The sequence below is a fragment of the Sminthopsis crassicaudata genome, chromosome 3 (genome assembly GCF_048593235.1).
Source record: "Sminthopsis crassicaudata isolate SCR6 chromosome 3, ASM4859323v1, whole genome shotgun sequence".
NCBI lineage: Eukaryota > Metazoa > Chordata > Mammalia > Dasyuromorphia > Dasyuridae > Sminthopsis > Sminthopsis crassicaudata.
In genome coordinates, this window is record NC_133619.1 from 443,951,416 (window position 1) to 443,967,093 (window position 15,678).

The 15,678-nt window shown below is 34.2% G+C and overlaps 1 protein-coding gene across 1 annotated transcript in view; it reads left to right on the plus strand.

Moving 5' to 3' along the window:
* The window catches only part of LRP2 (LDL receptor related protein 2), a 236,218-nt gene extending 224,747 nt beyond the window's left edge, over window positions 1–11,471 (plus strand). Inside the window, exons 77-78 of the mRNA XM_074302211.1 lie at window positions 8,946–9,017; window positions 9,871–11,471. Of these exons, the coding sequence (XP_074158312.1) occupies window positions 8,946–9,017; window positions 9,871–10,032 (234 nt within the window). The 3' untranslated portion in view covers window positions 10,033–11,471. The remainder of the gene's footprint in view (window positions 1–8,945; window positions 9,018–9,870) is intronic.
* Window positions 11,472–15,678: the final 4,207 nt, after the last annotated feature.

The following is a 15,678-nucleotide window of genomic DNA, read 5'->3' on the forward strand; positions in this document are numbered from 1 at the left end:
TAGGTGTGTGATGAATACTCTGGCTTAATATGCATTGGAAGCTTCATCCAATATTTAATATAAAAAATCAGAGAAGGACAACAGACTCTTGCAGTCTAGCTTCTTTAAATTCTGGAGTGTGACTTTAACAAATTTTGATTTAATATTTATAGAAAAAAAAGATATACAAAGTATAGCCTATTACACATTCAGAGCTGGGAAAGACCTTAGGGGGCTATTTAGTCTAATTCTTTTATGGACTAGACACCAAGGCTCCAAGAGGTTAGATCATTTTTCTAAAGTCACACAGATTACCAGGATTCACTCCCAGATCCTCAGACCTTACCTAAAATAGGAACATTATATTTATGTATTTAATTCTTTATTTGTTATTCTGGGAAATTAAGATTTTTAAATATTCATCCACTTCACTTGGATTATCAGATTTATTGGCACACAATTGGGCTCCTAATTATTGCTTTAATTTCTTCTTCATTGATGGCAAATTCACTCTTTACATTTTTGATACTGGAGGTCCTCAGATTTTTAAAGCCAATGCTTTTTTCTCTGTGTCATTTGTCTAGTGTTATATATTTGCTGACATATTTCTAGACTAGAGCATACATGTATGGGAACTTTTCTCCTTAAATAGAATCTAATTATTGTGTGCTTTGGAGATGTCAAACACAATGTGATTGCTATTAAACCACATTAAAATGAAATTGGAAAGCATTTAAAAATACAATAGAACAGATAATATTAACACATATTTTTTCTAAGTCACTATGCAGAGATCGTTATGTATAGTTCAGTAGCCACCAATTTCTTCTTGAGTTTGATACCATTGGTGTACTTGAGTACCTGTCATATTGTATATTGCTGTTCAGTTGTTCAGTTGTACTTAACTCAGACCAATACCAAAGACACTGGAAGGGTTTTTGCCATTTTCTTCTCCAGCTCATTTTACAGCTAAGGAAACTGACCCAAACAGGGTGATTTGCTCAAGGTCACAGTTAGTGAGGTTCTGAGGCTGGATTTGAACTCGGGTCTTCCTGACTCTGTCCAGTACTCTGTCCATTGAGCCAACCTAGCTATGTCTCCCAATACTGAATATATGCATATAAATATCTGTGGAATTGAATTGTAGAGCAATCTATCAAATTTTGCCACTGGGTGGCAATCAGATGTACTTTTGACATAGACCTTAGCACTATGCTTCTTGGCCACCAGATGGCTTTTGTACTCTTTGCCTGGACAATCTGACTTTAAAAAATTAAAAGCTTGTAATTTTTTTTTTTTTTTAATAACAGACTGGTTATTTCCAGTCCGGTTGTAGAAACCGATGGATTAAAGATTCAAATCTACTTATTTATTGTCAAAAATGCAGGTCATAGGTAGTTACAAATATATTCAAGAATCAAGAAGCTTTTTTTTTTTTTAGTTTAGTTTTATATAATAATACAAATAAAGATGCAATTAGGCACTTTTCTCTCATTAGAATTCTATCTTAGAATTAAACAAGTTGTATAGCCTATGAATTGATCTGGCATGTATCCATATGATTTACAATCCTCTTTAAAATTACAGAAATGAATCTCAAAAATATTCACAAATACAGAGTGTAGGAGGTATGGCTAGAGAACAGTCTGTTTGAAAGAGATCTGGAGATTTTAATTGAGTTTCTAGCTTACTATGAGTCTGCCCTGTGTCTTGGCTTTCACAAACAGAACCCCAAATTAATTTTAGACTTCACTGAAAGTGATAGGCCCTTTGTATTCTGACCTGATCCAATCATATCTCGAGAATTGTGCTCAGTTCTGAGGTCACGCTTTGAAACAGATTTTGAAAAGCTGGACATCACTCAGAAGAAGGCAAGTATAATGTGAGAACTGGACTATGCCACATGATAAATATTTGAAGAAACTGGGAATTCTCTGGAGAAATGAAGAATTAAGGGAAACATGATAACTGTCTTTATGTATTTGCAAACTTGTCATAGAGAATGAAATGCGATGGAATCAATCTTTAGATATTATCTCCTCTGTGCTACATATACACTATGTTAGGTGCTTTAAAATATTATCTTATTTGATCCTTTGAAGTACATTCCATTTTTATCTCATTTTGCAATTGAGGAAATTAAGGCAAACAGAGTTTAAATTCTGATGGTCATGCATTTCATTGGAAAGGAGATTCAGTGGTTGACTTTTGCCATCTAAGTCCTATGAGTAATTAAGTAGCATAGACTAAGGGTGAAAGCATGGTAGGAGGAAGGGTCCTTCTGTATGATGGCAGTGGGAAAGGGATGATGGGTACCTTGGTAGTGTTTAGCCCTCCTGCTGCCCAGCGTGTCTGGATAGGAACTAGCATGCTTGACTTCTGGGAGAGTAAGTGAAGGATTCTCTTCTATATTTTCTATGATTGTCTGATCTGTCTCCAAAGCCCTGATTCTTACTGTCAACAAGACAAACCATGTACAGTTATGTGTTGGTTCTCTTTGAAATCAGGTCCCTACTTATTCAATCTAATTTGAAAACTGCCTTTCAGATCTCAGTCCTGTGACTTCTCTAGCTCCCAAATCAGTAGAAGGTTGTGTCTCTTAGCCAGTAGCTCTCTTCCAACCATCATGAATATCAGGCTGTCTTTGATAAAGTCTCCATTCTTCCTCATCTTGATTCTTTGTCAAACTAGTTAAACTTGAAACTTTCTTCTTGAGCTCTTTGCTTCCTAATTGTATTGTAGATTTTGCCCTACCTAGAATTTGCCTTGAATTTTTCTCATCATCTACTATCTTTGCTCTTATACACATGCTGTTGAATGAAATTGGAGAAAATTATGAAGCCAAGGTCAATTTACAAAGTTATGCTACATAGCCTCTACTGGGCTCTCATTGCTGCTAGGCAATTCTTTTACATTTGTCTAATTAATGCATTATCTCACTTATTAATGTGGCTCTTCCAATCTTTTTAATGCCTCCTCATTTTCTCCTGGATCCCCCTCTATCTACTCATCTTTTAATGAAACATAACTTGTATAAACTTTAGACTTTGATTTTCTCACCTATGAAATGAATATATTGAACTTAATGAGCAGTAAGATTCCTTTCAGCTCTCATCTTTGAACTCTGGGTCTTCCTCACAAGTTTTTTTTTTTTTTTATTTTCACAACAAATATTTGTTTCCTCACTTTTTTTAGCCATTCTTAGTAAGATCTTGAAGTTTCTCATCAGTCTGGTCCCCCTCTTTTGTTGTCATTATTTTTTTCTTAAAATATGAAATATAAATACTTAAAGCATGGTCTGGTTTGAGTAGAAAAGAACAATGTTCTCAAACCCTATATTCAGGCAGTGATGCTTCTTTTAATGCAGTCTAATATTGTAATAGTTTTTTTTTTTTTTTGTCTGCCCTGACATACTGTTAACTTATATTGAGATTACGATCCATTCAGTCCTCATATATTTTTTCATAAGAACATTTGTCTCTTCATATTCCCCCTTCCACCATTTTATACTTGTGATATTAATTTAATAATTTTTATTGTTTGAACCCATCACTGATCAGCAGAGGAGGTTTGCCTGTTCTCTTTTCAACCTGGGCTGGCTGGTCTACTCCTCCTCAAGTAACCTGATGCAACCTTCCTCCAAAGGTCTCGCCATCTTAATCCCAGTCTTTTTAGAAAGAAGACTTGATTATCTTAGTTCCCTGTACTTCAGAATTCTCAAGCTTAAGAGAATTGCCAGTTTTAGCCTCCTAGATACCAGGGATTACATCCATGAGCCACTCTGTCTGAGTGTTTGTTTATTCATTTTAAATCCAAAAATAGGGTTTTAAAATGAAAAATGAACATTTGCAAATTGCAAAAAGAAAGAAGTGGGAAGTGGGTTCATAGTATAGCATAATAAACATAATATGATAGCAATAAAATATACATAGTCACATATGCTATAAAATATTTTATGGATAATCATTGGATCATAAAATAATGAAACCTGAGTGCTAAATTTAGAGACAAAGATCCTGAGTTTCATTGTGAGCTCTCCTTTTTACTATTCATCTCCAGCTTCAAAAGCTATTTCTTAAATTTCAGAAGACATTTCTTAGATATTGGCCTAAAATTTCAATCAGCATAGATTTTGCCAGACAAGATAAGGTAGGAAGTTCAGAAACAAGAGTATTCATGAAAACTCTCTGACTCCAGCTTCTTATGGATGGAGTTTAGGAACTAGATAAAATACTCCATCTGTTCTTAATTGTCAGGGTGATGACTTGAGAGGAAGGATATTTTTGAGAAGAATAGTTTCCAAATTATTTAAATTTTTATAGAACTTAACCCTCACCTTTAACTGTCCTCTGAGGTCCAACATGTACTTAAACAGAATTATAAATATTAATGAATAATGAATGGATTGCTTATGACTCATGCTTACAGTTAATATTCAGTCATTCTTTTTGACTGGGGAAGATTGGGGATACATAGTCACAAATTAAGATATTAATCAAGAATTTATTAAGAGTTCATATCTAATACCCAGTGACCAGCACATCTGGGGCTTTGAGTAGGATGTTGTGAAAATTTATTTTTAGAAACTAGGTAGGGATTATTCATCTTGGTTTTTTTTCTACAACAATCATTTTTAATCTCTTTTGTGTGTTATGGACACCTTTCATAGTCTGCTGAATCCATACATCTTGGAATACATTTGTACATATACATATTTAAATCACAATAAAAATGCTAGATTTCAGCTAAAGATTAGTGAAAAAAAAAGATATAATTTTTTTCCTATTTTTTTCCATGGATCCCCTGAAATAAAAACCTTTGCCCCAGGTCTTTTGGAAAATTGTTCATGCTTGAATGGATCAAGGAGACATAGAGATGAAACATAAAGAATTATATGTCCAAGAAAACATTGTTTTTCCATTTAATAAAGAATAAATTTTTCCATGTAAAGAGCAGGTAACAATAGAGTTTAATTTGATTCAGTTTGAAAACAATTGAAAGCGTGATTGATTTGGAGTGAGAGAATCTGATTCTAGCTCTGCCTCTTATTACCTGTGTGACGCCACATGAATCCTTTACATCTTGTTTTCTCATCTGTAAATGGAAGGATTGGGGGTAGATCAGGTGACTTATGATGTTCCTTTCTACCTCTAATTGTAAGACCTATATTGATAAAAAGTATAGTATCCATTGAGTCCTGGGATTCATTCTATGCAATGGAAGGTTTGAGAATTATTAGCCAGATTTTTCTTCTTCTTGACTTCTTCTCATCCTACTTCCCATGAAGCTTGATTTCTCCCTTATAAAGGAAAAAAGGAACCTTCCTATTTATCTTATAGCCTTTAAGATGTCGATTTATATGTTTCATGTATGATGTATATAATGGATATCACATCATTTGCCTTCTCAATGAATACTGGAGGAGCTAGAGAGAATTTGAAACTTAAAATAAAAAAAATGAATACAAAATTAAAATAAATTAAAATAAATTAAAATAAAATGTCAGTTTATTGTGGCCTTAGCCATTGTTCTGTAGGTTCAGTCAAGGTTGGGCACTCAGTTGATTGTAGCAAATTGATATTAGTACAGTAAGTCCAGCTGAAAGTAACATTTGAAGGTATTATGCCTGACTACACAAACATCTCTAACTTGCTTATTGTTTGTCTTCTCTCAAAGGAAATAGAAACTTGGCTTGAAAGAGAAATTTTCAGTCCTATTTTTCAAAGAGCTGATTTTTTCCCTTGAATATTAATCATATCTCCCTCCAGACCCAGACACCTAATGCCTGAGTTTCACAAATGCAGTCTTCCAGCCCTGACAAAGCTCTGGGCAATAACAGATTTGCTTTCACAGGCTGCTCATTTTTTCCCCCTCTATGCACTTTGAGTATGATATCCTTATGCTCATCAAACAGAGTTCTTATATAGTCATTTTCACTAGATAAAAGCGATACTGTGGCTTAGCCTGAGTGAGTAGGAAAAAAGTGGCCGGGGACACTGCAGTGACTGATTTACTCAGGATGAAGCCCATTTAACTATCCATCACTAAAAACAGTTTGAGGGAAGCCTAGAAGAGAAGTTGACTCTGCAGGTTTTCTAGCATTCTTCTTCAGTCATCTCTTCTCCTGAGCTTTCAATCTAGTCTCATGAATTATTAACAGATGATTCAATGTGATACTTAATGGGACCATAAGCTCATCTCACACTTCTATGGTTGAATGAACTTGTTGACCCTTGCTGCTCAGGGGCTTAGATATTTGTTCCAGTATTGGCTAAACCTGTGAAAATGTGACTGTTTCAAAGGAGGCAGCACTTTACTTGCTAAGAGTCACTCTAGGGTGACATTAAAGTACTAGGTACTCTCAGCAGGTTTTCTTTCACTGAAAATATGTTAAAAGAATCTAGGTTAGGAACATGAAATCTCAGTGGTTCCATGATATTATTTTTCTAGGCTTTCATTAAAAATGCATTTGATTTCTCTAGGAGATAAAAGCAAAAAGGTACAAGCTCTACTTCTTTGTTAGGAACCTTTTGATTTTGAACTCAGGCAAGCCCTTATGTGGGGTTTATTACAGAGCCAGGCTGGTTAGTCCGCATAGAAGTACATGATTCAGGAAGTTTTCTATCTTCCCTCAAAAAGAACTGAGTTCCCAGCTTGATCACATTGAGAAAGATCAAAGACTCAAGTTGATTATGGAACAGATTGTTCCACATTTTTTCAGCTGTAAAATAAGGATAATGATACTTATGTCTCAGAGTTGTTGTGAGGGAAATGCTTTGTCAACCATAAAACACCATAGAAAGATAAGATGGTGAAGGAGGAAAAACATTGGCTTAGTTAAGAAGAGTCCTTTTCCTAGACAAAGATTTTTAATCATTTTTGTGTCTTGGAGAGTCTAAAGAAATTGTGGACTTTAAGAATATTTTGAATCCAAAAGATACGGGTTCCAATTTTAATTGTTACCAACCTTTGACCTTGGGAAATCATTTAACATGTTTCAAAGACTCCCTGGATTTATCTACTAGATCAAGGACAGATTGGGATCTGCTTGGTAGAGAGAATTCTATCACAAAGCTTTCTTAATTCTATTAACTATGGGTCACCTCCACACCAAAAATGAGGCAAATTAAGAAATTTCTAGGCTGTCTTGTTCATGGAACAACAAGAAGACCAATATCACTGGAGTGAAAATGTGTCAGTGAGTGAGATATGAGAAGAAAGGAAAGGAGGAGGTTAGGTTATGAAGGACTTTGAGTGTTAACAGAGCATTTCATATTTGGTCCTAGAGGCAATAGGGAGTCAGTGGAGTTTATTGATTAGAGGTTTGACATGATTGTATCCATGCTGTAAGAAAATTACTCTGGCGGCTGAATGGAGGATAAATTAGAGTGAAGAGAGACTTCAGGGAGGCAGAGCAATCAACTATTGCAGTAATACAGGAATGACATGATGAGAGCCTGCACTAGAGTGGTGACAGTATCAAAGGAGAAGAGAATGTGTATTTGAAAGATGGTACAATGGTGAAATCAATAAACCTTGGCAACAGATTGAGTATCGAGGATAAGAGATAATTATTTCTTGGGAACACAACACACTGTCATTCCATCATTTGCCCTTTAAAGGCACAATATATATATTTTAAATAAATAAATTTTAAATTGAATTTTAAATGTAAATTTAAATCTAAAGTAGTAAATCTGACCCTACTTCCTTGCTTTCTGGAAAGGTACAATAGGAAGCAAGAAAAACATTAAATCTTTGAGCAAAGGCATTGAGAAATAATATATAAATCATTTGAACTGTGGCACTGGGACCTGGGCTACTACATTATTGAGACTTCCAAATGGGTTTGTTAAGAATCTCTTTATTGTTTGTTATTAGTCTCTGGGCCTTCAGGCCTTTTAAACACCGTGGGGAAGTAGCCATACTATAATAGGAGGTTATGTAGAAAATCAGCTAAAAAACAGGAAGTCATTGAAGAAAAAGATGCTGTAATCCAACTTCTTCCCCTTACTTTCTTATAAAACATGGACCAGACATTTAGGGCCTCAAGGGAACTCAGGGGGATAGGGCTCTGACTCTTTTTTTATTTGTTATTGGTAACTTCCAGATGAAGAATAATAACTATGTGTCAGGCACTGTGCCCAGCACTTTATAAATATAATCTCATTTTGTCCTCACAACAGCTATGGGAGGTAGATGCTATTTTTATCATCATTTTACATATGGGGAAACCGAGGGAAATATAGGTGAAATGACTTGCCCAGTAATAACTTGCCCCTATATCTGCTAAGTGTCTGAAGCCAGATTTGAACTTCTTAAATCTAGATTTGTTTCCCTAGACATGGTGCCACCTAGCTGCTATCTACAATTAAAAAAAAAATCCTCCATTTACCAGTACATGTTACCTGAAGTGCTGAAGTATTGTGATTTGCCCAGGGTCACTCAGCTAGAATATATCTAAGATGAGACTTGAACCTGAGTCTTCCTGGTGACAAGTCTAGCTCACTGTTGACTATGCTCAATCATTCAGACAAGAAAACTGAATCCTAGAGAGGATAAACCATTTCCCAAGGAGAATCAAGTCAAAAGCAGACATGTCTGTCAGAATCTACTTGTGGTGAACACTTTAACTTTGTGTCCAACACTTGTGGACTGCCCTGAATGTTTGATTTGGACATTGGTATAATGACTCCATTAATCAAAGTGAGAGGTAGATGTTCTGAAAAATTGAAGGTGAATGGAGCTTTGAAACCACTAGGTGAAAAGAATAAAAAGAGCATAAAATTGTCTTTCAGTTACTATTGGAGACCATAGATATTATTAAAGGATTCACAGCACCAGCAGAAGAGCATAGCCTCAGATTCCTTTGTCTGTCAGGGAAGGAAATCAAGTGGAAAAACTAAAATCTCATTATTAAAAATTACCTTTTTTTGTCCTCCTCCAACCCTTCTCTCTTCCTCTAGGAATCAAAATGGAGTTTCTTCAAACGAAAATTGAAGCAGAGTACCAACTTTGAAAATCCAATTTACGCAGAGGTAAAATATTTCCTTACTTTGGTTTTTTTCTTTAGGAACAAATTACTTTGCCAATTCAGATGCATGTATTCATGTTCTTTCTCTTCCTCCTCCTTTTAAAAACCAATATCAAAATTTAACTCTACTCAGATCTCTTTTCTTTCCACATATACATTTGTCTTGCTAATAACATATGGGATATCAGTTACTCAATAGATATTTATTAACCATCTACTAGGTTCCAGGCACTGTGCTTAAGTGCTGAAAATAAAAAATCAGGCAAAAGACTTATCATGTCTTTTGTGTGTCCTCATGGAGCACACAATTTGATATAGGAAAATAACACATAAAAGTAAGCTGGAAAATAGTGTATGGGTGACTGTGAGGGATACCTGATATGAGGCCATCTTATATGTACAAACAAATTTCCAATTCATTCATATGTCAGAATATGACCCATGTGATGTCTTTTATTCTTTTCAAAAATGAATGACAAACAATAAAAAGAAATAAGAAACAATTTAAAGAAGAAAGGTACTAGAATTAAGAAGAATTGGGAAATGCTTCTTATGAAAGATGGGATTTAATTTAGGATGAAAATAAAGACAGTAGATGAGGAGAAATGCTCCAGGAGATTCTCTAGGCATGAGGGACAGAGAGGAGCCAAAGATATCTAGGTTTTTTGACTGAGGGACTGGGAAGATGATGTTGCCCTTTACAATAATAGGGAAGGTAGGAGTTGGGGGTGTGAGGAAGGTTTAGGGAGAAGGATAATGAGTTTAGTTATAGAAGATCTTTGTTAAAGAATCGGTTTGAGATTTCTGAGAAGTAATTGGATGAATAAAGGTCAATAATTCTTAAATTATTATTATAGATGGAGAAGGAGCAACAGGAAGTTACAGCTGCTGTGCCACCCCCATCTCCTTCACTTTCTGCTGACATTATTCAAAGAAAAGACCAAACTCCAGCTTACATAGCAACTGAAGATACATTTAAAGATACTGCTAATCTTGTAAAAGAAGATTCTGAGGTATAACTAGTGCCACTGATTTTAGGGAATAATTAGAAATATACTTTTGCACATATATTTTTTACAAACAGATGGAAAAAGGTTAACATTCAGTACTTTATAAAATATATACCTATATATAATATCTTGCCTATAGTTGGATATGTCTGTTGTAACTATGCCTTGTGTTTTTTTTACTCATGTTGACTCATATTTTTATGAAGAATTATCACAATGTACTATATGTATATCTTTGCACTGAAGCTGCCTGAAAGTAATGTTATAAATATATTTGTATATTTGTAAATTTTAGGAAGATTATCATGTCATTGATTTTGCTAATAAAAATGTCTCCTGAATTGGTTATTGCATTGCTAGAACTAAATTATTTCAATTGAGGGGAAAAAAATCAAGGTAATTTAAAGGCCTTGTCCATTTTCAGATGAAGAGTACCATATTCTCCTCTTCAGATTTATTCAGAAATAGAACCTGGACTGCTCCATAATGTCCATCTATTTGTATACACTAGCACCAAATTGCTGTATATTGTTAAATTCCAAATTCTTTCATATCAAGAGGACACTATATTTATACACACTCATATGTAAAGGATGACTCTAGACTCTTCAGTTTATGCAGAAAATAGGAAAATAATTTAGCATATTTTAGTTCAAAGACTGACAACCTAAACAACCATTGTACATTTTTATGTTGTCAAATAGAATATCTGTACTGTATCCCTCTCTGAGGGCTCTTCCTTGAATTGCCACTTAAACATTTATATTTGTGATACCTATAAGAAGATTTTGTATCATTAGATGCTAGCCAAACCCTATATGATACTTTGTACTTCATCTAATGATATTTTTTTCTTCTGATGATACACAGAACAGGTTACTCACTTGACTGGCATGTCAAGCAGTCTTTCCTAGGGATTGAAATGTTATAGCTAGAAAATGCCTTTTCATCAAATATGTTACAAAAAATTCTAGCAAAATAACTCAAACTTTGGTTTGGACATTTTGTGCAAATTTCATTGTCATTGATTATTTATTTCCTGAGATGGATATGAATAGAAAGGGAAAACAGTTTTTAGAAATAGCTATTATTAGTTTCTCTGGTTGAATCCACATATCTGTAGCAGAGTGTCCTGGATAGTTTAGGTTTTCTATGTAATAACATAGTATAGTTTATATAACAGGAACCATTGAATGAAAGTTTAGGGCCATAATTTAATGTTTTTTTGTCACTTACTCCTAGTTAACCATGCCTATAAACTGCAAATTTAATAAATGTATAATGAATAAAACATTTACCAGTGATTGTTCTATACCTGACTTCTCATATTTGTTGCCCACGTTTAGAGCTATTATTGTAATTATGATGAAATGTACTGTGATTGGAAAAGCAACTGGGAAATGCTGCTGCTGAATAAATCTAATAAATGTAATATTTTATCAGACTTACACTGGCATACCTTCTTAGTCTCATTCATGAGCCTATTCTCTTGTATTGTGCATAGATCTCAGAGAACTGGGTTTTTATAAATATCACCAGTTAATATACTGTAAGGTTGTACCTTCTTGGTTGAAATATTATATATATATATATATATATATATATATATATATATATATATATATATATATATATATATATATATATATATATATATGTTTTTTTTAATCCACAAGATTATTTTATGAGAGAAATTTCATTTAGTAACATATCGTCCTGGAATATTGCAGCATGGGAAATGGCAAACATTAATCTAGTTAAGTCAGGAAATCAAGCATTTATTAAGTGGCTAGAATGTGCTACACAATATGTTAAGTGTTTGGAAACAAGAAAGAAAACATCCAATATTCCAATGCATCTACAATTTTGTCCATATAGATATTTTCTCCAATCATTCACATCCATCCATGCATACCAAATAAGTGGAGTTTTTGTGCATTTCCTCCCATAAGATCACCACAGAAGGTTTGTCCAATGTTTTGTAGACTTCCTAGAAATAGTCGAGTGTGGTTGGAACCTATTTAGTCAGAAATATTATGTAATCTTGCCTAGAATGATACATATTTGTGATGCTCTGAAAACCAAATTCTTAGTTTGTGGCAGTCAGTTATCAAAGGGACCAATTTAGGTATATTCAGAGAAAAACTAGACAACCTGATTAAAGTATATGTTGGGGAGAGAGAAGGTATTAGGCTTATATTTACAACTCCCAGTATTGTTTTAGTGAATATAATATTATTGAAACAGCATTCTTTTTTATTTTATTAAAACCTTTTATTTTTCAAAACATATGCATAGATAATTCTGCAACATTAGCCCTTGCAAAACCTTGTGTTTCAGTTTTCCTCCCTCTCTCCCATTTCCCCTCCCCTAGATGGCAAGTAGTCCAATATATATTAAACATGGTAGAAATATGTGTTAAATCCAACATATGCATACATATTTATACCTTACTGTACAAGAAAAATCAAATGAAACCAGAAAAGAAAATGATGAAGAAAATAAAATGCAAACAAACAACAACAAAAAGAGTGAGAATGTTGTGATCCACACTCATTCAGTTCCTACAGTCCTCTCTCTGATTGTAGATGGCTCTTTTGATCACAAGACCATTGGAACTAATCTGAATCATCTCATTGTTGAAGAGAGCCACGCACATAAGAATTAATCATCATATAAACTTGCTGTTGCTGTGTACAACGATCTCCTGGTTCTGCTCATTTCACTCAGCATCAGTTCATGTTAAGTCTCTCCAAGTCTCTGTGAAATCACCCTGCTGATTGATTCTTATAGAACAATAATATTCCATAACATTCATATACCATAACTTATTCAACCATTCTCTAACTGATGGGCATCCACTCAAAAACAGCATTCTTGAGTAATGGAGAATTTTGTCTTTTTTCATTGGGTAGGAGTTTAGGATGACCACATTTTAATTCAATTTCTTATTTTGCATCTTCTAAAAATATAGATGGGAGGGAAGTTTAGAATGTTTGGAGAGAACTTTATTTTTGAAAGGGAAGCCAGCCAAAGGCTGATATTTTCATATTTTGCTCACATTCTTATAAAGCATTAAAGGGGGTAGGGATCAAGTCAACTAATGTTATTGCCAGTATATGATTGTAGGACAAGGAATTTTCTAGGCAACCTGAGAAAAGATGAAAAAGGAAGAGATAACTTTGAAGAAAAGCAGGAGCAAAACCCATTTCATCTACCTTTAAGAGCAATTAGATTTATTTTATTATATCTTCCTGTGCCAACAACATACAAAACTGCATGTTTCAAAAGTAATGTACTACTTACAAACTAACTTGAGAGTTTATTAAGCCCATTACAATACAAACGACTCACATTAACAAGTGACTTTATTTCCCCAGAGAAAGCATTTGTCCCTATGGGCATCTTTAACTTGGGAGAATTTAATGATCTCAAGGGACTCTAGTCCTCTCAGTAACCTACAGCTGTTTCCACTGACCTCAAATAAGTCATATTTAAAAATAACATTCCAAATTTCACCAGCAAATATTGACTTTGTGCAATCAGGGCCTAAAATAAGAGGTTTTATGAGATATCTAAAACCCCCTTCAGTAGATTATCAAGGCTAAAAATTGCTATGCAGGATACTTCTTATAATGGAGCCTTGACAGATATTTCATTCATAAATTTGGAACTCTAGAAGGGATTCTGGAATTCTAGATTCCAATCACATTTTCTGGAGGGCTATCTCAGAGAGACTGTCAACACCAAGTAAAACTGTTTGGAAAAGCAGACTACCATCTGGGATACAAATGTTAATCTGATGATTTCTAATGGGAAGAGAAAGACCATATATAATCTCTGGGTTTAGAAACATAAGTAAATTAATCATGAATTTCTCCTCTTTTGAAATAAATTTTAAATTTTTAATTAACCTGAAGTAGTACTTTTTCAAAATGCTTAGGGTAGTCTAGCTATCAGAATTCTGAAAAATCACTGAAATGTCTTTCTTCTATATTTTCTGACTTTATCATGGCTAATTAAAGGATCATCTCTAGTGTAATACTGCTGGGGGATAGGGCCCAGAGCAGAGTAGGAAGCTCCATATGTTTTGTCTGTCATGTCTGGCCTACTTTCCTTTCAGAAAGGATCAGGGCTTGATGTACAAATGGATTGGTATTTGATATTTAACTCTACATATGGTTGTGGTTTATACAAGACACAAATACTTAGTTCAGTCTAGTTGCAATTCTGAAATGGGGATTTATTTTGCCTGTTTTCTCATATATCTCCAGCAGTAACTTAATAACTTAAGCCTTCTCTATGTCCCTTACCTCCATCCATTTCAGTATTATTTTCCCAGAAATGACCCATTTTCTTGACTTTTTCTGATCTTCTTGTCCCTATCAAAACATCTTGGCAATTCCCAGGACTTGTGAAATGAAGAGTTTGGACTAGGTGGTCTCTGAGGTACTTCTTATTTCTGAATCCATGACCTTGTGTCTCTACAATCCTTTCAGCCTTTCTCTCTTGTTAGTAACAAAGCAACGTGAGAAAATATTCCCTTCTGAAATGTCCATTTGTTATCTCTGCCAAATAACCCAAATGAATTTAACAGGATCTTCTGGAGATGATTAATGTAGCAGTTCTCAAAGTATGGTCCCCAAGGCCCTTTCAGGAGGTTTTTGAAGTAAAAACTATTTTTATAATAGTACTAAGAAATTTTAATTTTGAATATAGTAAACATTGATAGATTTAGTCCATGAAGACGAAAGCTCTTTGGGGGATGCTTTTTATATTTTTAAGTTTGCAAAGAGGTCTTGAGACCAAAAAAAATTGCAAACCACTTCCTTAACCTAAATAATTTACCTTTATAATTCCCCCACCCTCATACCTCTCCAAACTTCTCTATTTCTTTTCTTTTCTTGTTCAGCTATTTTTTCAGTCATGTCTGGTTCTGTGACAGCATTGGGGGCTTTCTTGGCAGAGATACTGTAGGGATTTGCCTTTTACCTATTCAGTTTATTTTACAGAAAAGGAAACTGAGGCAAACAGGGTTAAGGGACTTGCCCAGGGTCACACAGCTAATTTGACGTCCCTAAACCTCCATTATCTCATCTGCAAAATGGGGATAATAGATATAGTGCTTGCTTCACATATTGTGTGAAGTACATTATCTAATGTGTATAAAGTATTTTGTGAATCTAAGAATGCTATATACATGTCTATTGTGATTATTTAAGAAACAGACTCAGCTCTTTGCAATTGTACACATCAGAATTTACCTTATGTTAGGTAAGTCATATGTGTTGCTTTTAATCATGGCTAAAGAGTTTAAAATTTTAAAAAAAGTTCAATGAATTTCTGGTCCATTTCAGCAAGAATATACCTTAATGAATTTTCAGATTTTAAGACCCAATAGATAGAGAAGATTTGAGTCTCATCCTGACTTAAACTCATTGATCTTGACTGAGTTATTACCTCTTATTTTATGCATATATAAAATGAAGGGGTTAGCTTGTGTGATTCCTTCTGTTTCTTAATTATCTCTGTCAACAAAGGAGGAGGAAGAGGATATTCCTATGATTCTAGGATTCTAGACAAGTTTCCCAAACCTATTGGAAAAATGCAAAGTGTGTAGATACCAAGTTATTTTTTTCTGCTCACTGCTATCCA